The sequence below is a fragment of the Notolabrus celidotus genome, chromosome 10 (assembly GCF_009762535.1).
Source record: "Notolabrus celidotus isolate fNotCel1 chromosome 10, fNotCel1.pri, whole genome shotgun sequence".
In the NCBI taxonomy this organism is placed as follows: Eukaryota; Metazoa; Chordata; class Actinopteri; order Labriformes; family Labridae; genus Notolabrus; species Notolabrus celidotus.
The window spans coordinates 8,135,615-8,157,817 of record NC_048281.1 but is presented as its reverse complement, the minus strand read 5'-3'; the positions used below and the strand labels follow the sequence as shown (position 1 = coordinate 8,157,817).

Sequence of the window (22,203 nt, the reverse complement as noted above, 5' to 3'; positions counted from 1 at the left end):
CTAATTTCAACATTGAAATCAGATTAAGCGAGGTACAGGCTTTAAGATAATCAGGCCTGTTTTGCACTCATTTCCTGTGGTGTGAGGTATGTCAAGAGTACTTTTAGTTTCCCTGATCTGCTTGGAATAATATCGGAGCTGCACCGATTTTCTAATATTAATTATTAAACATGTTAAATTTCTAAAATCAGATATCCTGTTGTGTGAAGGGAACCCTGGGGACGGCCGAGCACAGACACTGTGGATTGTCACCTGGAAGGATACGGTAGCTAATCAGGACGTAAGGTGACTGAAGAGGAAGCATTTTGATACATTAGTAAACACAAAGCTGATGGAGGTCAAAAATAAAAAAATAAAAAAACTTGTTGATTTGTGGCAACATTGTTTGTAAAATGTGAAAATGTGTTCTGTAAAGCATAACACAATGTTTTGACAACACATTATTTGGTGCCACATTGAGGCAAAGACATTATTAATATTGTTGTACATAATCCTGATGACAACAAAATCTAGAGTGTGGTCACAGCTCAAACAGATGTGGTGAGCTTCGGGCCCTGCCCCTGATGATTGCCATTGGATTCATTTTAGTCTGAGGTGTGGCTCCATCAACAAAAGGAAGCAGAGCCAGCTGAGGGTTGTTTTTTTGGAACTGCGCTTCAGCACACGGTAAGTTCCCTCCTATGATGGCGTAATTACCAGAGAAAAATATGTACTGTGTACGTTTGAGTATACGTTTTATTCAAAGATTGATCTTCTTGCTTTCACATACTACTTCTGTTAACTGTATTTAAATATTTCAGCACCCTGTTTTTCTCAGTAAGCCTTATCCCAGTGACGGGAAGCTTTCTCCAAAGTAGTTGATGCATGATGTAATACTCCTAAACTGCTTTGCCTGTTGTGACATTAGCAACTGTATTTTCTGCACGCTGTTTAAATGCGTCATTCTTTTTCATAACAGTATTTTCTGGGTTACATAAAGAGGGGATTATTTTACATAAAGCTTGTTTTCTGTTTCAGGGTTTGGATCTACAAATTTAAAATGTGGGGGCAAAATTCAGGTAAATAACTCATTTAATGAGACTATTTTCACTTTACTCTGACTTTAACCTAACAAAATTTATCAAGCAACGATTTAAATGAAATTGAAAAATAAAAAGCTCAACCAAACCTCTTGTGCTCAACCAGGAAACCAGTATCCCACTGGCTTTAATCCTCAGCCAGGATACCCACAGTATCCGCCCCAGCCCTGCCCTCCTCAGCCGTACCCTCCTCAGCCCTGCGCACCCCAGCCCTGTGCTCCTCAGCCCTGTCCACCTGCATATCCTTCACATGGAGGACATAGTCATGGACCAGTGACTGGTTGTGGGGATGGACATGGTCATAGTCATGGTCATGATCACCATGGGCATGATCATGGTCACAGCCATGGCCACAATCATGGGCATAGTTGTGGTTATGGTTGTGATTATGGATGTAATCATGGGCACGGGTATGCGCTTCCTGGGCGTGGTTTTGGGCGTGGTTTTGGGCGTGGGCGTGGGCGTGGACATCATGGACATGGGCATGGGCATGGAAATGGACATGGGCATGGACATGGACATGGGCACGGACATGGACACGGACACGGACATGGACGTGGGCACAGGCACAGGCACGGTCACATGCATGGTCACTGCCACAAGAAAGGCAAGAAGTGTCACGGGGTAAGGTTCAGTTTGTTTGTTTGTTTATTATAGTAAAGTTCATTTGATGGTGTCTCTTAATTGTACCACAGTCAATACTCTAACCCCCCCTACCAACAAAAAACATAACTACATGATGAAGGAGGCTGCTGCCTTTGAAGAAATAATACAAAATGCTGGACTGAGCTCCTGTGAGGAGTTTTCTCTGGTAATGAAACAGTGTTATTAAGACTGATGCACTTTAAGGAAACAAAAGCAAACCAGATGAATAGGAATGAAGATTGATTATTTCTGTGTAGTTATTTTAATTCATGTTGGTGCTGCTGCTCTGTAAGTGTCAGACATTCCCAGCATGCTGCAGTGACAGCCTTTGTTTACTGTGAGAAATACATTTGACCTTTAAAGAAAATCAGGATGAGAGTTTTCTCCACAGAACAGTAATAACTGTTTATTTCCAAATCCAAATATTCAAGGACGTAATAACTTATTCTACTTGTAATTGATCCTTATTAGTCAGATACTAGTGTATATGTAAATCAGTTCAGTACAATATGAAAGCTCTGCTAAAAGAGCATTAAACTGTTTTATAACCCTGCTTTCTCACATATGATTGTACAGCCAGCTGTGTTAAATACCTTACTCTGATTGGTCAAAACCCTAGGGACAACTTGATCACACGTCACAAATTAAATAAATCTGAAGAAAGGAGTATATTCTTTATGATTTTACCTCTTCCTTTAAGCCAAAACATCACATTCAAATAGCAGCAGTGAGCAACATGGAAAAGGTGTTTTTAATATTACCCTTAATCAATTTGGAGAGCACAAACTTTAGATTGAAGGCTTATGGGCTGATCAGTCACTAGCACAAGAGACGAGAGCAGAAACCACTGAGTGAGGTTTAAACACTCAGGAGCTGCAGAGTGAAAGAGACGTCGACCAAATTGAAGAAAACAGACTTGAAGAAAACACAAATGGCAACATGGTTTGAGCTTTGGCAGAGTTATAGGACTGTGAAGGAAAATGTTCTGTGCTGTCCAGATAAATCAAATGTAACATTAATAATATCCTCCGTGCTGCTTTCTGATCCTTCTGAAAACTTGTGTTTTGCCACAGTGTCAACAGGCAAAGGTGAAATCTGCCAAACTTCTTAGACTGATTTGTGTTGATATGAAGATCAGGTTGTTGAATTTGTTGATGAGAATCAATCACCATTGTTATGGGGTTATGACCAATCAGAATCAAGCATTTAATACAACGGGTTAATGTAACAGTAGCAGCACACCAGTAAAATGAGTTCAAAAGGAGAAATGCTATCGTGGGGAGTAGATAAATGAACAGATCTCAATATTTATGTTTACACAAAGGCACAATAATGGAATTAGATGTTGCATGAATGAGAGAGACTTTGTATCTTACATTTAACTAAAGTATTTCTGTTTTTCCTCCCTTTAGTCCTCCAGCAGCTCCTGCAGCAGCGACTCAGACTAGAAGAAGACTTCTTGATTGGAGGACAAACAACATGTTTCGACCGGAGTCCTTCCTCCTGTAAAATAATCAGTTCATCTAAACTACTTGAGTTTTATTGTGTTTGTTTGTTTGCTTTCTTTTACAAATGCAGGGCCGTAAAAGACGACAGTGAATGTTTTTTATAGTCAGATTAAGCCGTCATTAACTTTACGGCCTTGTATACATTTACGCCAATAAAACAGAATAAACATGTTACTGGATACCTGCAGTGTGGTTTGTCAGTCTTTCTTTGTGATCATTAACAACCATTTTGTGATATCATCAAAAACTGGTTTCCAGTAGTCATAATGAAGTGATCTCAAACAGACAGTTTTTGACTCATATTTTAACCTCACAGTTGATGATTATCATACTGTGGGTGTTACCTATTTGTGTGAATTTATATTATCTGTACTTACTCAGGAAGTGATGAATGAGGACCTTTGTTCAGCAGTGTTTACAGCTGTACCCACCCTGCAGTGCCCTTGCACATTCACTTCAATCCAGTTATAATCACGTGCATAATCAAACACGTGCTCAGCTGTAAATCTGACTTCATGACATTTTTTGTGCTGAATTAACCCCGTGTAATCTGTTACGCACAGATTAGGGAATAAAAATCAGAACAAAACAGAGCTGCTCTAAGTTTTTGCACATTACACTGAGGCTGAACAGCCTGGTGCATATTTGTAAACGTTTTAAAATGAGGTATTGCAAAGTCATCTTAGAGCCTGGAAAACAAAAAGCATTTTAAATATGTATATATACGTTTTGATTATATGATAATATTATATGATATTTTATTTCATTTTATTTTATTTTATTTTATTTTATTTTATTTTACTTATTGAAACTTCTTTCTTGATTGTACCTATGTCTGGGTTGGTTGGTTGGTTGGTTGGTTGGTTGGTTGGTTGGTTGGTTGATTGGTTGGTTGGGTGGTTGGTTGGTAGGTTGGGTGGTTGGTTGGCTGGTTGGTTGGTTGGTTGGTTGGTTGGCTGTTGTTTCCTTCAACCTCAAGCTCTCAAAAAATAATCTCTGTATACAAAGCATTCAGTTTTTCTGCAGTTAAGTGTGATCTTTGAAGAAACCTTTCACCTCCAATTGTATTAACAGGAATGTTATTGTAAAAATGATGTGACCACTCCTCATGTCAGCCAGAACAAGTCCCAACAGGGACGACATGATGTCATGGTGTCCTCTGTGATCCAGATATGAACCATTCCTGAAGTGTTGCGTAAGAATATGAGCAGAGAGTCAACTTTTCAAGATTCAAGATATGGTTAATTTACAATCTTCAACAAAATTTAGCAGCATGGTCATTCAAGTAGTCATTGGATTATGATGCAATGTATTTAAAGTACCAAGTGCAACCACAGTGTACATGGTTTAGATATTTAGTCCAGTGTGAGGGGGGAGAAGATCATAAAACATGAAAAAGACTCAAATTGTATTAAAACTTTGACTCCAAAAGTTTAAAACTCTCTCAGAAAAGGATGAGCTGTAGTTTTAAATAGACTCTTACAGATGATTGTAAAGGGGTGTGTGTGTTTGTCCATATCTTTGTCTGTTTATAGCCGTATTGACTGAATGTTAAAGATTACACACACACACACCCATTTATGTCACAAGGCAGAAATGTGGGAGTTAAGACTCTGCCCAAAATCATGTGAGGTGGTCTGAACATAAAAGCAAGCAGCAGGTGACCGCTGTGCCAGTCGACCTGCTCTCCAGCTCACAGTAAGTCAACTCAAATCTCTGCTGAGGATCTGAAACTCTGCAGTTTGTACCTGTGTGTTCATTCATTTAAGGTGTTTCTTTTTTTGCTTTCAGTATCTGTAGTTTCATCTGGAGAGATAAAATGTACGGGCACAACCAAGGTAAATATCAAATCCACTCTCAGATACAATGATGACTTTTAACAGTATTATAATCAACTTCTCTTTTCTTCTCCTCTTAAGGAAACCAGTACCCTGGTTACCCAAACCAGCTAGGGGGATACCCTCAGTATCCTCCAGGGACTGCCCCTCCACCTGTCTACCCTCCTCAGCCCCACGGCCAACATGGAGGCCACCATGGACACGGACCTGGACCTGGTTGCTGCCCAGGTCAAGGCCAGGCACACGGGCATGACCACAGCCACGGCCACAGCCACGGTCATGACCACAGCCACGGCCATGGCCAAGGACATGGGCATGGACACGGGCATGGACCGTGCACTGGACATGGACATGGACATGGAGACAAGAAGAAACACAAAAAGGACAAGCACAAGCACAAGGATGGACACAAACACGGAAAATGTCACAAGAAAGGAAAGGACGGTCACGGGGTAAGATTAAGTCGGCTTCTCTATGATTTAGATTGTGTTGGTCTTATCTGCAACAGATACAAAGTTGAAAACCAAAAATCATAGAGCGAAAAGAAATGAATAAGAAGAATCAAAGTATTGCTCTTTTATCATCCCAAATCTGCAAACTATTTAAACCTTGAGTCGAGAAACAAGATGGATACAGCTTGTTATTCATATAATCTTACATTTACTGTAAAAACATCAGCTTTAATTTAACCTTTACAGGCTTTAAGAATATGTAAGTGTCAGATTAATGTGTCTGTGTTGTCTTTATCTCATCTGCAGTCCTCCAGCAGCTCCTGCAGCAGCGACTCGGACTAGAGGCATCTGAAACCTTCGTCCCTTTATCAAACATTGGGATTATTATTTTACTGCTTACATGTTTCTATATAATCTTTTAAAATGTCTCTGTTTCAAAAACTGCATTTTAAAATTGTATCCCACTAACCATAGGAAGAGCTTCTCCTGAAATCTCCTTATTTTGATGAAGAGAGGCATTACAGACCTTATTGTATCCATGACTGTGTTTGTGAGAATAATAAAGGTGCTAATTTCACTATTCAATCAAAATGCAATCTTCTACTTTTTTGTATTTTGTGCCCATGCTTCATAATATAGGTCTCTGTCTCTTTTGCTATTGCAACTAAGGTGTATTTGCCCAGAGGTGGACTATGAGCCACACCTTGGTCCTATCAGTACTGTAAACCCTGGAGCTGGCGCTGCAGTCACTGTAATCTCATTTTCAAGGCTTGTGTCATAAAACAGTTATTCATGTTGACATCTAGAGTTGAGATTTTAAGATGACTTATCTTTGAAGAGCAATATTACTTGGTCTAGTAGAAGTAGAATACCATTTAATTAAATGACAGACCTAGAAATTATAGCTAAACAAAGATTATAAACTCATGTATTTCAATACTTTCTAACATGTTGCATGTAAAATGAGGTTCAAGTTGCATTTTTTGTGTTGCCGTTATTTGAGAAAGCTATTTCAGACAACTATATATACTATTTAATCTTAATCTTAATCTTTACATTGTAATAAATTTCAAAGTTTACTTGTAAAGTTTTTCGTTTTATCTTGTTAGTCGCCGGTAACTACAGCAGACAGAAGGTCAAAGTTCAATATGGAGTTGTTAAAATTAGCAAAGAAATATGAAATACAAAAGTAACCAAAAAGTTTTGAAACAACGTGAGAACATTTAAAGGTACAGTGTAGAAAGGGGAGTATATAACGGTATTGCTCAATCCCTGGAAAAGAAGCTCCTGTGATGCATGAGAAGTGTGATCCTTCCTTTATCAAGTAATCTTTATTTAAAAAAATATGCACAGTGTATATAGTTTGTTTATTCTGTGCTGCTGTAGAAATGTTGCAGAGCAAGATGGCAGCCTCCATGGAAGGGGTCCCTCCCCTTATGTAAATATAAAGGGATCATTCCAAGTGAACAAACTGGTGATTATAACCTCATTGAAACATACTTATGATTATTATATTCCATTTCTGTCTGTTCTGCTAAAAAATCTACACACTCTACCTTTAACTAGTGCAATACAAAGTGAATGCATTTACATACTTTCTTTAAGATAAGATAAGATACTCCTTTATTCGTCCCACAACGGGGAAAGTCACAGAGTTACAGCAGCAAACAAGAAGGTATACAGTGCAAGATTATATATACATTTTTTTAAAAATGTCCATCAGAGACGACAGCTTGCCCATAATTCTCCTGTCAGCCACCACCTCCACAGGACCCAGGACTGAGCTGGCCTTCTTCACCAGTCAGTTCAGTCTTGCTCTCCTGTATCCTGTCCGCCCACAGCAGATGAAATCCTTCCAATGAGGCGTTCGTGTCTGCTGTTGATGAATTCTGATTCTGACGCTTTAAATACAGTCCAAATGACAAACACAGTAGTGGTATTAGCTCCTCTCCCCGGCAGGGGGAAGCGGCAGCATAGCGTTCCAGAAACAGAGCACAGGCTGAGGCTTCCTCGGTGGTGTGTACGCCCTCCGTTAGGTCACCGTATTGACCAATCAGGACTCTTGGTTTCTCTTTCAGGAAGTAGCTGCAGAAACTACAGGGGAAAGAGCAAGGAGAGCAGCAACACACACCTGACAGGGAAGCCTCTCTTCAGACGCCCTTACTGCAAACAAACTATAATTATGTCCTTAACTGTTCTCACTTCGGCCTACAGGTATGTGGCACGTCTCCTGGTAAACATGTATAATAACGTCATCTGTTTGCTGGTATTTTGTAGTTCTTGAAATGTCAGACATACTAGGATGAGGTGGGAGTAAGTCATTTCGATGTTTGGTTCTATAAGTTAGTGTTAAAGGTATTAATGTTGGAATTAAAGGTCACCTCCTTGCACTGTTAATGTGAACGTACACTTATATCAGGTGATCTGTTTAGGTTGTACAGGTAACATTAACAATCCCCTCTCTCTGCTTGCTGTTTGCAGACTGAGGTCCCTCTGCAGGTTACAGCGAATCAAGGGCCATATGGTGAGCAAAACCCTCATGTACCAACACAGTTTATTGTGTATACGCTAGATTTATGTTTGTTTTTCAACCTAGAAGACAAAGAAAATTCAAAGCATCAATTTTGCAATGAAAAAAAGAGTTGCATAAGCAAACATTAAGTCTGTGGTATTAATCCCAAATTCATCATAATCAGGATGTTAACCTCTACAATACACACGTGATAAAAGCCTGAGTTTGTTGCAGTATGGGAAAATAATTTCATTTAAAGAAGCAATGCTTTTTCTCACACACAAAATTAGTTATTTGGATACATTTTGGAGTCAATAGGGATTCGTTGCAGACACATGTGTTATTGTAAAACATGAAGAACAGCAGCTAGAGGAAACTGTGAGTTGTTTCTAATATGCACAAAGGGATGATATATAGTAAGCTGGTGGTTATGCAAATCATAATCTCCTCAGGGTGAGACAAACCCTTCTGCCTCAAGTTGAGGTCCTGCTCACCCTGTTAGGATTCTTATTTGCATAACCACCAGCTCACTATACATTATCTCCTTTATTACCTGGCCAACAAGACATAAACAAGAAAAATTTATTTCTACAGCTAAAACAGTGGACCCTCCAATTCAATGGTTGATAACGCTTCCATAGCAGTGGATTCTTATCACCCTACTTGCGGGATGAATTGATATTTATATGAACTTTTCATTTCAGGATGAAGGGAAAACATTTGCCAGATTAATTTTAATAATTCACATTAGAGTGAACATTTCCATTGAAAATAACGTTAGACAGGGTGAACAGGACTTCTGCAGGAATATTGATGACATTTCTGTCCTCATTCAGCTCTCAAAGCTCTGCATGAGGCAAATGTCACAACTTTGAACATTGTTGTCTGTGATTTTCAAGTGTCAAACATTATGTACTGATGCTCCACAGTGTAAGTCAATGCTTCTGATTTAAATGTAAGGTATATGAGGGATATAAGAGTTACTACTATCTGAAATCATTCTGACAGGTCGACATATGAACAAATGAGTCTACAGAATTTGAAATATGGATCCCAGTACATTGAATCAACAAACTATTATGACTGTTTAAGCTGTGTCTGTATTGGTGTGGTGTGTTATTTGAACTCTGGGTCCTTATTCCCTGAAAAGCAGCAAGTGTAAAAGTCCTGGTAAAACACAGCAAACTGAGTCAAATGTTACATCATGGTTATAAAAACTGACTTCTACAGATTAGTCCTCTTGTCTCTGTTTGTGATCAGATGTCGAGTCAGGTGGAACCCGAGGTTCTCCTGGAGAAAGTGGGGAACGCAGGTGTGATCACCGTAAACAGACCCAAAGTCCTGAACGCCCTCAACATGACCATGATCAGACAGATCTACCCTCAGCTCAAGGTATGTGCAGAGTCTGTTAATACAGGATTTAACTGGGGCAGATGTCAAGGCCCTGAGTGTGTCGGGGGTTGTGTATTACAGCAGCATGTTCACTGAGGGTTAACGGCTGCCTCTGTGTCTGTTAGAGTTAAAGTGCCCCGATCCTGAGATGGATTTGTTTATCTTATTTCTGACTTTTTTTGTAGGAAAAGACTCAGACTCTTACACATTTCCAAACAAAGACACTTTAAATGGAGACCAGAGGATTCATACAAATTATTTATCACAGTATTGCTGCTTTTGGAAGGCACAAGTTTAATTTTCCTTCAAGTCTAGTGTCCCTTAAATCTTCACAGATCACATACTTAAAGGAGGGGGAAGACGCTGACATGTAAACAAGTTGTGATGATAAATAGTTGAGGGTATCAGTGTTTGCTTTTGGTGATATGAGTAGAGGTGTTACTCTGAGCTTTTGTTTGAAACAGTGGTGCTGAAACTGTCTGATCCTAATTAATACAATTTTTGTTTTTTTCGATGATAATTTCACAAATATTTTCAGCATTTTCAAATTCATTTTGTCTCTGATTATAGAAATGGGAAAGTTGCAGTGACACTGACATCGTGATCATCAAAGGAGCTGGAGGGAAAGCTTTCTGTGCTGGTGGAGATATCAGAGGTGAGCAGCAGCCTTCATGGTTTTTGTCACTGGCATTCATTAACCCCAATCTAGGACACTCATGTTTAGACTGGTGTTTCACTCTCGCCACAGAAGTTATTCAGTGTCAGTGTAAGGAATTACTTCACAAAAAAATCTTGTAAAATTTCCTTTTAAACATGTACAGTTCTTCTCGGGGTATTTCCAGGATTCTTTAAGACTTGATATTTAGTTTACCAGATGATAAAGTGTTTTAACTCTGTGGAGGCGGTGGTGATGTGCTGGTTTTATGTGAAGTGCAGTAGGAGTGTGTGATCTTACACCCGGTGCAAAGCAGAGTGCAGCAGTGATTTCGTGCTTCTGAATGTTTTTGGGTGAAGACTGTTTTTTTAGGTGAGTGCTTATGTAAACGTTTTGGATATTCTGCACACTTAAATTGAAAATGATTCCTCTTCTTTGAGACGCCGGTTTGCCTTGGTGGTAAAATCATGCACCACGCACAGAGGCTGTGGTCCTGCTAGCAGGGGGGCTGAGTTTGATTACAACCTGCTGTGCTTTGCTGCATGTCGTTCCCCACACTCTCTCTGTTTCCTCCTCTATCCACTGTCCTATACTCTCCATAAACAAACTTTGAAAAGCATTCCTCCTCTTTTACAATTTATTAATATTAAAATGCCTGCAATTCATGGAGAGAATGGATGGTACTAAGAGACTGGATTAGATAAGAGTCTTACATAGCTATCCCTCCATTCCCTCTAAAATGATACATTAAGAAGTAAACATTCTATGCCTGTCGAATATCATGACAGCAGTTGAAAGCTAAAGTCCTAACATATTTATGATGTGACACCTCTGTGGTTCAGGTTTAGTATGCTTTAAGCTCCAAACCCACATTGCTAGGCATAAAAAAAGATTGTTGGAAAGATTGAGATGTATTAATTAAAGGTGAAGTCTGTGATTATGAACCTGGTCCTATTTTGACACATGTTTTGGTCTATATGACTTTAATTGCTGAAAAACATCGACTAAGCTAGCAATCACAAGATGAGCTGTAATGTCTGCATCAGAGTTTGTTTTGATACTGATGGGCTAAGATGTTTATTTTAAGGGTTGTAAAACAAAAAGTCGGCTATATCTATAGAAACGGATCTATATTTCCAATGTTTTGTAGGAAGAGGGTTGTGGAGGCTGTTTTTATGTCAGTCTTGGATTATGGGGACATAATCTACAGAAACGCACCATCCTCAACCCTCAAACGCCTCCATTTATCACTCTGCATTATGATTTATTACAGGTGATCCCATTAAACACACATCGGTGTATTCTTTACATAAGGTTGGCTGGCCCTCTCTCCATGAAAGACGAAATATTTATTGGCATCTTTTTATCTATAAAGCTTTCTTAGGAAAATTACCACCATACCTCACTGAACTTCTTAATTACCCAGACCGTTTATATCAGACTCGCACCTCAAAAACCAGCTGCTTTTGCATGTTCCCCGAGTTCGGTCAGAACTCTGCTCCTGACTCCTTGAATTAAAGGGAATTTACCCTTTGGACAATTTTGAAACTTTATTTTCAACCTTTCAACCCCGCTTTGTAACTGTTTTAGCTAGGTTTACCTGTATATCTTTATTGTATCAATTTAATCAACAGTCCCTTCATATTTTAGGCCTTTTATAGTCAATCCCATACATCTCCTTTTATTTGTATTATTTTATTTTATCTTTTAATTGTTTTTATCTCCAAATCACAAATGACCCTATTTGATAACTTTGATACTCTTGATGCCTTGTTGATTGTTTTTTAAATGTCACTGTAACTGTAACCCCTCAATGATCTCTTGAGTATAAATAAGGGTTGATGATGATGATGATTTTGTTTTGGTTTATAGAGATTTTTATTCATCTTTAAGGCTGGAGGAGCTTCATCATTGTGGCAACAAACATAAACACAGAGTTTAAGTTTGTGAAAATCATGACCATACTTTCCAAGATACATGTCTCCCCAACCCTAACCCTAATCCTTGTGTCTGTTTTATCGTCCATCCACCCACACTTATCTCCTCTTTATTTGCTGCTCTTTAACATTCTCATCTGACTTCATTGTTCTGATCATTTCTGCAGCACCTAGACGACTTTAGAGGGTAGATATATGTGGTTTTGGGGCGGGCGTAATTTTCCCCTGAGGACAGTTTCAACAATAAATACTCTCTTATTGTGTGTGGCTCGGTTGCAGTGGGACTTATTATCACTTTGTCATATAAAGATGAATCAATGAAGTTTTGAATTAGCTGTACTTGTAGATATAGAACATGTTCAGCTACAGTCCACCTTTCTGTGTTGTTGCCATGGCGATAAGAGGTGGAATGCATGAGTTGATCAGTAGAATGTTTCGCTGTGACATCACAGTCCTGAAGATATCCTGCGCAGGCTTTAAACCAGGACTTCAATCCTGTTGGAGCTTGTGGGTTTGTTAGTTGGAGATTAGAGAGAGATAGAGATCGTTTTTTGTTTGAGCTACTGTGTTGTATTTTCCCTTTACTCATGGAGTTCATTGAAGCAAGTAACGGTATTTACAAACCGATCAGGGTGCTGTTTGACACACCCATTTATGAGCGTGCCAAGCAGATCTGCTGGCATGTTCAGTCATACAAAACCAAGGTGGCTTTCATGGTCGAGCTCCTCCATCTTCAGCAGAGAAACAAGCTTCCATCTGAGCTGACTGCTGAGGCCATGATTGACCTCTTGGTGGAGGACAGCAAGAGCACTACGAGAATCCAGCTGTGGGAGTTTGAGATGGAGGATTTCGACAATGATGTCAAGCCTCTACTCCACCTGGTTTGGGAGGTCAACACCAGCATGCTGAAGCGGGACGTCGAGTTTGAGGCAAGAAGACTCCTCGACTCACCAGCCAGCATACCTGCCTCCTTTAAGCACCCCAAGGTCGTCAGGAAAGCATGGGAGTATGCTGGGACTCTTGTGGAGCAGCATCAAAGGGCACCTGGGCCCAAACAACTTGGCCCTCAGGATGTGGTCTTGAATGTGGTTCCAAAAGTCCTGCAAGGCTTTTGGAGACCAAAAGGACCCATTCCCAGAGAAATGCCATCTCAGAAGCTCAGTGAGATGGCTGTTGGAGTCACCAAAGCTGTGCTGGATCGTGTCTCCACAACACTGTCGTCAACCCTCCGGAAAGTCACCTTCTCTCAGTCTGTGAGAGATCAGATGGTCATCCAGATCGACAAAAAGGTCAGACAGATGTACACAGCGGACACCCTGAGGAGGAAGCTGAACTCCTTCGAGGCTGAGGTGCTAAAGATCCTCACCTGGTTCACTGCCAATTCCATCTGTGAGCTGTTTGAGCCTCGAACGCAGACTGTCATCCCTGCTGCTCATCCTCGTACCCTCATTGCGGTCAAGGAGCCAGATGTAAACCAGGCCACACAAATCCCAGCTCCCGCTGTAACCCTGCCAGCTGAACCTCCAGTTAAGGTTTCAGTCCTGGAGGGAGAAGTCATGGAGGAGGAACCATCTGACAAACCAGACTCTGCAGTGTTACGAACTCCATCACCTCCTGCTATCCTGCCAGCTGTTGCTGTTGACCTGGCTTCAGACCTGGAGGATGAAGTCAAGGAGGAACCATCCAAAGAACAGGACTCTGCTTTGGAACTAACGCCATCACCTCTTGCTATCCTGCCAGCTGTTGCTGTTGACCTGGCTTCAGACCTGGAGGATGAAGTCAAGGAGGAACCATCCAAAGAACAGGACTCTGCTTTGGAACTAACGCCATCACCTCCTGCTATCCTACCAGCTGTTGCTGTTGACCTGGCTTCAGTCCTGGAGGATAAAGTGATGGAGGAACAGTCCACCAAAGAACAAGAACCTGACATGCTGGACCATCCAACAGCTGTTGATACTGATGAAGATCCTGCTGTGGTGCCATCTCCACTACCTCCCTATATCCTGCCAGTTGAACCACCAAACATGGTCTCAGTCCTGGAGGATGAGGTGATGGATGAGCAGTCCACCAAAGAAAAAGAACTTGCCATGCTGGACCATCCAACACCTGTTGATCCTGATGAAGATTCTGCTGTAGTGCCATCTCCACTACCTCCCTATATCCTGCCATCTGAACCACCAAACATGGTCTCAGTCCTGGAGGGTGAGGTTTGTGATGTGAAGACCAGCGAAGGACCTGCTAGTGTGCAACCTCCTGTGATCCATGAAGAAAAACCTCCTGCCATCAGCCAGGTACCAGAAGAACCATCACCAGTGTCCCCTGTGGGAATGACTTCATCGCCTCCTGCTACCCTGCCAGCTGTAGCCACTGCCACGGCTTCAGTCCTGGAGGGTGAGGTCAAGGACAAGGTCAAGGTCCCAAAGACCAGAGTCCAAAGGTTCCTCAGGCGGCTCAGAAAGTTGCTGTGCTGCTGCACCCTGCCCAAAGACGACTGAGCAATCATCAGTGTCATTATAAATGACATATACCTATAAATAATTGTTCATTCAAAAACTAAAAAAAATAAACATGCTTCACTGCAGTCCGTTTTCAGATGTCATTTTCACTTGAATATATAGTGAATGAATGAAATCTAATGTAAAGGTGTTCTCTGACAGGTTATTGAAGGTGCTTTTCATCATGTTGGTCTATTTTTAAAGCTGTAACAGGGATTCTGTCAATGTTAGAGAGTTTGAAGGTTTTAAAGACAAGAAGTTTTCATGCAGACATTTTCATACAGCCAGAAAAACACTCGACACAGAAAATATAACATACAATGGTTGATCAGAAGCTCTTTTGAGGTACAAAGGTTTGGTCTTGTACTTCCTTTTTCAAATGTTTAACATTTTTAAACTCAAAACTTGTTGGTTTGTGTGAACTAAAAGATGAGCCTTTCTCACTGTGCAGCAATGACGGTATAACTTTCTACAGTATGTGATCGTAAGTGATGTTGCTTTACTGCCTCACTGCAGCTCTTTTTAAAGCAGGTACCTGTTCCTAGAGTTAAGTTGGGATCCAAACTCTTGCCTGGTTTGCCTGTCACAATGTTTCCCTTCTGGCTGTAGGTAAAATACTTGATCTGTTTTCTTCTCTCAGCGGTGACAGAAGCGGGGAAAGTTGGAGACCCTCTTGCAGAAGTCTTTTTCCGTGAGGAGTACATTCTCAACAATGCTATAGGTACGTTTATTCAGAGTTATACCTGTGTTATCTATTGAATGGAGACACATGAACTTTATCAGTTTGTTTATTTTAAGTCAGATTTATTTCTCGTCTACATCTTTAATTTTGTCCTTCAGGAACATACAAGAAACCGTACATCGCTCTTATTGATGGGATTACGATGGGAGGAGTGAGTACTTTGATTTTTTTAATTTTTATTTATTATTTATTTATATTTTTACTTGAAAGGGCAAAATAACCAAATAAATACAAGCAATATTCTTAAATCAAATCCTTTTTCAGTTATTGTGAACATGTTAGTGCAAATGTAAAGAAAGAGGTGCATGGCTGTATCCGCTATACCCACATATATTTAATGTATATACATACACTACCAGTCAAAAGTTTGGACACACCTTCTCATTCAATGTTTTTTATTTATTTTAATTATTTTCAACATTGTAGATTAATACTGAAGACATCAAAACTATCAAATAATCTGGTTTGGCCATAATATGGATTACAACAGTAGTCAAATAGGGCTATCCATTGTGTACTAGCCCTACCTCTGAACAACACAACTGATGGTCTCAAACACATTAAGAAGGCAAGTCATTCTACAAATGAACTCTTGACAAGGCTCATGTTAATTAGAAACCATTCCAGGAGACCACTTCATGAAGCAGACTGAGAGAATACCAAGAGTGTGCAAAGCTGTTATGAAGGAAAAAGGGGGCTACTTTACAGAATTTAAAATATAAAACATATTCTGCTTTGTTTAACACTTTTTGGTTCATTAAATAATTCCATATATGTTCTTTCATAGTTTTGATGTCTTCAGTATAAATCTGCAGTTTTTCAAATAATTAAAATAAATACAAACCCATGACTGAAAAGGTGTTTCCAAACTTTGGACAGGTAGTGTAGATATAAACCTGGACTACAGATTTTAACATTGTATGCATACATTTATTTTGTATACACCAATGTGCAAATTATTTAAGATGTAACTAGTACGTTTTTGTTGTTCCCGTCAAGAGGAGGATGAGAGCATGAAATATTATTGGAAATATAAAAGTCTGCTCGTGTAGGAGTTATACATTTTATCCATTTATTCCAAATTGAATCATAATTTTGGATTGCTAAATAATGAGTCAACTTCTTTTTTTCATGTGTCCAATATGATCTTCCTCCATTCCTAGGCTCTTCCGGATTTACCTGTTTCTAGTGATTGTATATGACTTTATATTTCAAGTTCGGTTAAGCCTTCTCTGTTCATTCCAAAACTTTAGATATTCTAAAATTTGATTTGGCTCCTGTTTGTTTTGTTTTGGTTCCACTGTTGAGTAAGGAGCAGTGTAAGTTCACATTGGCCTGTAGGTGTCAGTAGTGAACTGTCTCTCACTGTTACTTGCTGCTTTTGGCAGGAAGTCCTCTGATTGGCTTAAATAAAGAGTGACAAAGCATGTTACTCCCTAAAAATGTGGTTTTATTTGAATCTCATCCTTTGACCAATAATAAGCATGATCCATAATTTAACAGAGCTGCAGTAATAATGCTCATTTATCTGGAATAACATGGGTTGTAAGGTTTGTGGTTTATTGACTCTGTCATTATATTGTCAGAATCAGCTCTGTGGTTTTAGACTCTGAGGTCAGTCTGTTTCCAGTCTCATGACCTTGACTTTTATCAACCCCTCAGGTCTCTCACAGGCTCCCAAATCTATTAGGGTCATTACTCATCGTGTGTTTGTGTGTTTGTGTGTTTGTGTGTGTGTGTGTGTGTGTGTGTGTGTGTGTGTGTGTGTGTGTGTGTGTGTGTGTGTGTGTGTGTGTGTGTGTGTGTGTGTGTGTGTGTGTGTGTGTGTGTGTCCCTGCGGTGCACAGATGTGTGAAAACCAAACAGCCTTTTGCAGAGCATTGAACCTCAGCACCTCGGCCCTGACCATCAGGGTGCTGTGAACTCTGTGGTGTTCTCTCATCTCTTTATAATTATTTCAAAGCAGTATGTGATTCATATTCATATTTTGATGAGATGTGTCTTTTGTTGGCGGTGTTATTTGCAGAGAGACTGTTATGTATATGTTTACTCCTTCAGTGATACTTTGTATTTCTATCTTTTATGATAGTTTGTCAGCCATTGGATGGGGTGTCAGGGATTGTTCCTCATGGGCTGTAACCTGGTCTTACAGACTCCCAGGGCTCAATAGTGGAGACCAAAACATGTGAGAGAGGGACACTATGCATACAATAACACCTCTGAAAATGGCCCAGCATACAGGTAGACAGGAGCACAAAAATCTGGCGTCCTTATATGTGCACATAACCAAAAGTAGGTGATATCAAAAACACTATGGATATTAAGCACACTATTCCAGTCTCATGTTGTGTTGAAACTAAAGCGTAACCACCCTCCACTAGCCAGGCCGTAGCTCTGGTTAACGTCTGCTGCCATAATGCTATAACGCTCTACTACCTGCATGTAAACAAGCACAGATGACTGATGGCATCTCAGCGCAGCGTGGTTTGTCAGTATGCTGATCTAGTAATTGCAGATAAAGATGTATATAGGCTGTTTCTGGTTAAACTGACATATAACCACTACACCAGAGCAATGAGGAACCAGTACAAGCATGTGGACATTAACCTGCAAGGAGGACTGAAGGCTGGTGGCACTGTTTTCTCAGCTTTAGGCTAGTCGATTAGTCAGAATTTTAATTCCTGTTAAACCACTAGGAAATTAGCAGTTGCAGAGAATCCCAAATCAAGCAGGATTTGCTTATGGGTGTGACCTTATGATTGACAAATGGCTTCGAGGCAAATCAAAACTATCTTGTTTAGTATTTGATTGTTGTCAAAGACTCTGTTGGCTGTTCATTATTTTAAAAAGGCACATTTGGCTTGTAACCTTTTTTAGAGTCCAGTTTCCTGTCTCAGTTACTTTTTAAAGACGCAGTTTGCTAATCAAGCAAGAGCTACAATCAGCTGATAACAAAGCTTCTACATAACACTTGCCTCCTAACATCCAGAGAGGCTCTGTTAAACGGCATGGCAAGACTTCAAATGAAGAGCTCAAGGCTTCAAATGATCCTTAACAGAGCGATGTGTGAAATCAAAGAGCTTTGTCCATTTCTTACATATGTCTTAGGTTTGAAACAGGTTTGGTACTAATCTGAAGTGTTCATCTTTAAAAGCATTTTGTGCCCCTCAGCTGCAAATGTGTGTGAGGTATAAATCTTTGCAGCAACATCCATATTTAAAGAGCTGTTGAATGCTGTTGCTGCAATTGTGTTTTATCAGAAACAGATCTATTGACCAGACATTTGAACACATACATAGACTGTCCATCTGTGTTTGTGTTGTCTTTATCAACCTAAACACACTAGAGAGGAAAAGCACAATACACAGCTTAACCAAGTGAAATCAAATTTTTCTGTGTGTGCTGTGTACCACAAATAAAAGATGTGCCTTCAGGTGGATCATGATCTGCAAAGAAAAGGACGTCCTCTTTTCTCTCGCTGTAAAAAGACACGCAGCTGTTCTCTCATACTTGACTGTTTGGCAGAAGCTCACAACCCAAAGGCATAACTTTGACTTTTCTGGACACATTTTCACTTTAGTAAACATCTCATGCTGAGAAATTCACCAGAGTCTGACTGTTGGAAGCTGTGAAGTGAAGAAAAAGTCCTTTAGTTTGTTTGTGTTTCTGTGTTTAGACAGCCATGATGATAACCCAGCCCCCACTCAATGCGCTCCCTTTCAAAGGCAGACACAGGCTGTAATTTAATTGTCAGATCAGAAACAGAAAACAATGTGTTGTGTGGTGCTGTAGTGGATGCAGGAACAGCTCAGCTCTGGTTTATGTTGCAGCATATGGTGCGTTAGGAGTCCCTTCCACTCATCATCCCAGAGGAGAAGTTTAAAAGCTGTGATGTTTGTTGAATTATCTGTGCTGCTTATCAAACACTCTTTATCTTTTATGAATTCATTGCTGTGGGAATAAGGTGGTTTGAAGTCCGCTCGTCTGAGCAGAGAGAGAAGAAGCCAATGTTGACGTAAGCCGTCCTGTGGGTGATGGCTGCTTAATGTGAAAGACAGACTCGTTCTATATATGGAAAAGTCAGAGAGCGACCAGAGTCCTTGTTCCCAGATCTGCTCCGAGCTTGGGGCAGAACTCCCACGTCGAAGCAGCATTCTTGTGTTAGTGATAACAAACCATCAGGGAGTGAAGGCGAGTTAATATCAGGTCAAAGAAGACAAACTCAGCTCATGTCACGCACAACATTCATCACTCTGCAGTTTAAAATCCCTGGAATTAAAGGTCCTGAAAGCTGAAGTGTTATTAATCCACATCGACTGTGCTCGACTGATTCTCTCTTTCTTCACAGCGTGTGAAGACTCCTCTTGAAGGGAGGGTTCAGTTTTGTGAGGTAGGGCTGTATGAGATACTGATCAAGAATAAGTGTGCTCAGTGTTTCTCACATAATGCACCGTATCTGGGCGAGTGTAATTCAGACCATTTTCATTTTTACATTCATCATTCGATCTGTATGAGATGGCCCTCTGTGATCATTATTCTCACAGCTTGTCATTGCTCTCTGCTCGTGAGACTGATAACCTGCACGACCGACATCCTCTGCAGGTGATCAGAGAGAGAGAGCATTACCTGGCAACCAGGTAAAGATGCAAAGAAGCTGACACAAAATATAACCTTTAAAGATGAGTTTATTGATTTAATGAGGGATTTATGTACGCAGATAAAATATTGTCCCTCTGATTCCTCAGTTGTTAACAGATTATTTTAAGCTTCCTTGCAGGATGAATTCACATTAAACTGAAGGTTTACATTGATGGAGAGCTGAACTGGACTTCTACAGGAGCATAGATGTTGACATTTCTGTCCTCGTTCAGCTCTACTTCTTCTTTTTGACGTTGACTCACCTTTAAACATGAACGAGGAAAATGTCTCAACTTTGAACATTGTTGCTGTCATCTCTACCTCTTCTGGTTTCAGTGACTTTGTAGAGATCAGCAGCTTAGAGATGCTCTTTCCAGCTCTGTATCACAGGACAGGATGTTGCTCCTCTTTTCCCTCTGAGATGGTTTAAGGTCCAGTAGCTCCTCAGGCTGCTCTCGCATCTGTGCCCGCTAACTGTCATTATGTCCCCACTCTCAAGACCAGCCTGAGACCACACTAACATTTTTACCACAGTGCTAACAGGCAGAGGGGGAAAGTGACAGACTGCTTTCTGTGGATTGATTTGATATTCAGATTGAGATTTAATTATCATGGGCTTTTGACCAACCAGAATCAAATAACACAGCTGGGTAAATATTGCTTCAAAACCCCTGACTTTACCTCGAAGATACCAAACACATTCTCATCAGATTCTTCCTTACAATGTTCCTAAGAGCTTGTTCAGTATAAAAGTTGTTGTCCGATTGATGACTACTCTGCAGCTGTGTGTCTGTATCCTCTTACCCCTGAAGAACAGAGCTTCTTTGTGCAAATGTCCACATCGTCTTGGAAGTCGAAGACAAGAAAGCGAGAGCCAAAGAAACCTCAGCACAGACTTTGATCTCTGTATTCATCGTCTCATCTTTCAGATCCTGAGCACAGCTTGTTTAGAAAGTGAATACTTTGTGGAGGAGTGATGTGGAAAGATGTCGCCTTCTTCTTAAGTGTTTGTGACTATTAACTGTCTCGGGTGTCTCTTTATGTCTGCTTCAAGGCTTCTGCATTATCTGAACCACATCAACTTTCATACTCTGAGACGATCTAATGCTATTTTTCATAGACAGAACATAAAGCTGGACCTTGCATCCTCATCTCCGCCACTTCTGTCAAATTGAAGCCAAAATCCCCTCCATATCGCCTCTTATCTTGCCTTTTGCAGGTCAATATAAGGCTCTGCAGAGGTGTCACTTTAATGGATTTCCCCTCACCTGTCCCGTAAACATGTGGCTGGTATCAGAGCTGCAGTCGGAGTAAACTTTCCCAGCTTGATTGTAAATTTAGAAGCTCATTCTGTTTTCAGTCATCAGCTGTAAACATGCTCCTCTGCATATTTCTACCACTTCTAATGTTAACATCAGGACGTGGAGACATGTTCTTATATGGAGCTTGGTGGCACTGCACCAGCTCGTACCAATGTTCCACTACTTCTATGGGTAAAACAGTTAATGTTGAAATAAATGGACTTTATGTCCTCACCATGTATCCAGCGAACATGGCAGAAAAACTGTTCCTGTTTTCCTCTTTTCTGTCTGTCTTTAGAGAGTAATCTTAAGGTGTCTCTCTGAGCACAAGTCAGTGTCCTCACCCCGGGGTTTAGAGGTCTGGACCCTCTGCTGCTGTTTTAACGAACACGTCTGGACTCTGGTCTCTGGACTCAAACATGAACCCGCCTCTTTACTTGATCTGCAGATGTTCACTCGTGACGGCCTCGGGATGACAGGAAATGAGATTTAAGAGTCCAGCAGAAATATTAGATTTACTCATTACATGTCTTTTTTTAGCTTCACCCTCTAAACCAGTGTAACGAGACGTGTATTTGATTAAGGATGCGTTCACAAACAGCTCAGTCTATCACTCACAAAGAGAGATTTATCCAGAACAAGGACTGTAAAAGTGAGATTTATTTAAAAGATATTAAAATATGTTTCAAAAAGAACTTTTACCAATTAAATAAGAAGTAAAAATGCTAAAGGTTTTGATAAAATAATTATTTACACAAAGTTGTTTTTAATTCCTATAATTATTGGATTCACTCTACATGAATTTGTCAAAGTTTGACACATGAAATCTCTAGAGGTACACAGAAAGCTTAAAGTTTGACACTAATCTGATTAAATACAGCCTTTAACAGATCTATTTTGTCGTGGGTTTGAACTATGATCTCATGTTTTCGTTCTTCAAAGTCACACAAAGATTTATGAGGATATGAACTCAGAGCCTGTGTTTGCTCTGAGTCTGAGTACTGACGAG

At 40.2% G+C, this 22,203-nt stretch overlaps 4 protein-coding genes across 6 annotated transcripts in view; all 4 read left to right on the top strand.

The window, feature by feature from the left end:
• The first annotated feature begins 590 nt into the window (after positions 1-590).
• On the top strand, positions 591-3,419 carry LOC117820236 (keratin-associated protein 21-1-like). Of its 2 annotated transcripts, none has more exons than XM_034693954.1 (4): positions 591-666; positions 1,018-1,058; positions 1,186-1,703; positions 3,137-3,419. In XM_034693954.1, the coding sequence occupies exons 3-4, from the start codon at positions 1,369-1,371 to the stop codon at positions 3,231-3,233; spliced, it is 432 nt and encodes a 143-aa protein (XP_034549845.1). In that variant the 5' UTR covers positions 591-666; positions 1,018-1,058; positions 1,186-1,368; the 3' UTR covers positions 3,234-3,419. The 2 variants fall into 2 exon arrangements, with proteins under 2 accessions (XP_034549845.1, XP_034549844.1); XM_034693953.1 differs by lacking the exon at positions 591-666 and adding an exon at positions 850-869.
• Positions 3,420-4,861: 1,442 nt separating this feature from the next.
• On the top strand, positions 4,862-6,118 carry LOC117820417 (kininogen-1-like). Its single transcript, XM_034694165.1, has 4 exons — positions 4,862-4,930; positions 5,024-5,070; positions 5,152-5,522; positions 5,829-6,118. The coding sequence occupies exons 2-4, from the start codon at positions 5,052-5,054 to the stop codon at positions 5,862-5,864; spliced, it is 426 nt and encodes a 141-aa protein (XP_034550056.1). The 5' UTR covers positions 4,862-4,930; positions 5,024-5,051; the 3' UTR covers positions 5,865-6,118.
• Positions 6,119-7,576: 1,458 nt separating this feature from the next.
• hibch (3-hydroxyisobutyryl-CoA hydrolase) overlaps positions 7,577-22,203 on the top strand; it is a 31,686-nt gene continuing 17,059 nt past the window's right edge. Inside the window, exons 1-6 of the mRNA XM_034693738.1 lie at positions 7,577-7,736; positions 8,004-8,046; positions 9,295-9,426; positions 9,997-10,081; positions 15,154-15,234; positions 15,354-15,406. Coding sequence (XP_034549629.1) covers positions 7,705-7,736; positions 8,004-8,046; positions 9,295-9,426; positions 9,997-10,081; positions 15,154-15,234; positions 15,354-15,406 — 426 coding nt within the window. The 5' untranslated portion in view covers positions 7,577-7,704. The remainder of the gene's footprint in view (positions 7,737-8,003; positions 8,047-9,294; positions 9,427-9,996; positions 10,082-15,153; positions 15,235-15,353; positions 15,407-22,203) is intronic.
• Positions 12,487-14,599, top strand: LOC117820088 (fibrous sheath CABYR-binding protein-like). Of its 2 annotated transcripts, none has more exons than XM_034693736.1 (2): positions 12,487-13,679; positions 13,791-14,599. In XM_034693736.1, the coding sequence occupies exons 1-2, from the start codon at positions 12,606-12,608 to the stop codon at positions 14,511-14,513; spliced, it is 1,797 nt and encodes a 598-aa protein (XP_034549627.1). In that variant the 5' UTR covers positions 12,487-12,605; the 3' UTR covers positions 14,514-14,599. The 2 variants fall into 2 exon arrangements, with proteins under 2 accessions (XP_034549627.1, XP_034549628.1); XM_034693737.1 differs by having other exon boundaries at positions 12,487-14,066; positions 14,226-14,599.

Bases quoted from the DNA above. Each gene is read 5' to 3' on its own strand.
- LOC117820236 (XM_034693953.1), top strand. The intron at 1,059-1,185 runs GTAAATAACTCA...GTGCTCAACCAG, and splicing joins AATGTGGGGGCAAAATTCAG to GAAACCAGTATCCCACTGGC. The intron at 1,704-3,136 runs GTAAGGTTCAGT...TCCTCCCTTTAG, and splicing joins AAGGCAAGAAGTGTCACGGG to TCCTCCAGCAGCTCCTGCAG.
- LOC117820417 (XM_034694165.1), top strand. The intron at 5,523-5,828 runs GTAAGATTAAGT...TCTCATCTGCAG, and splicing joins AAGGAAAGGACGGTCACGGG to TCCTCCAGCAGCTCCTGCAG.
- LOC117820088 (XM_034693736.1), top strand. From the start codon at position 12,606: ATGGAGTTCATTGAAGCAAGTAACGGTATTTACAAACCGATCAGGGTG. The intron at 13,680-13,790 runs GATGAAGTCAAG...TCAGACCTGGAG, and splicing joins ACCTGGCTTCAGACCTGGAG to GATGAAGTCAAGGAGGAACC.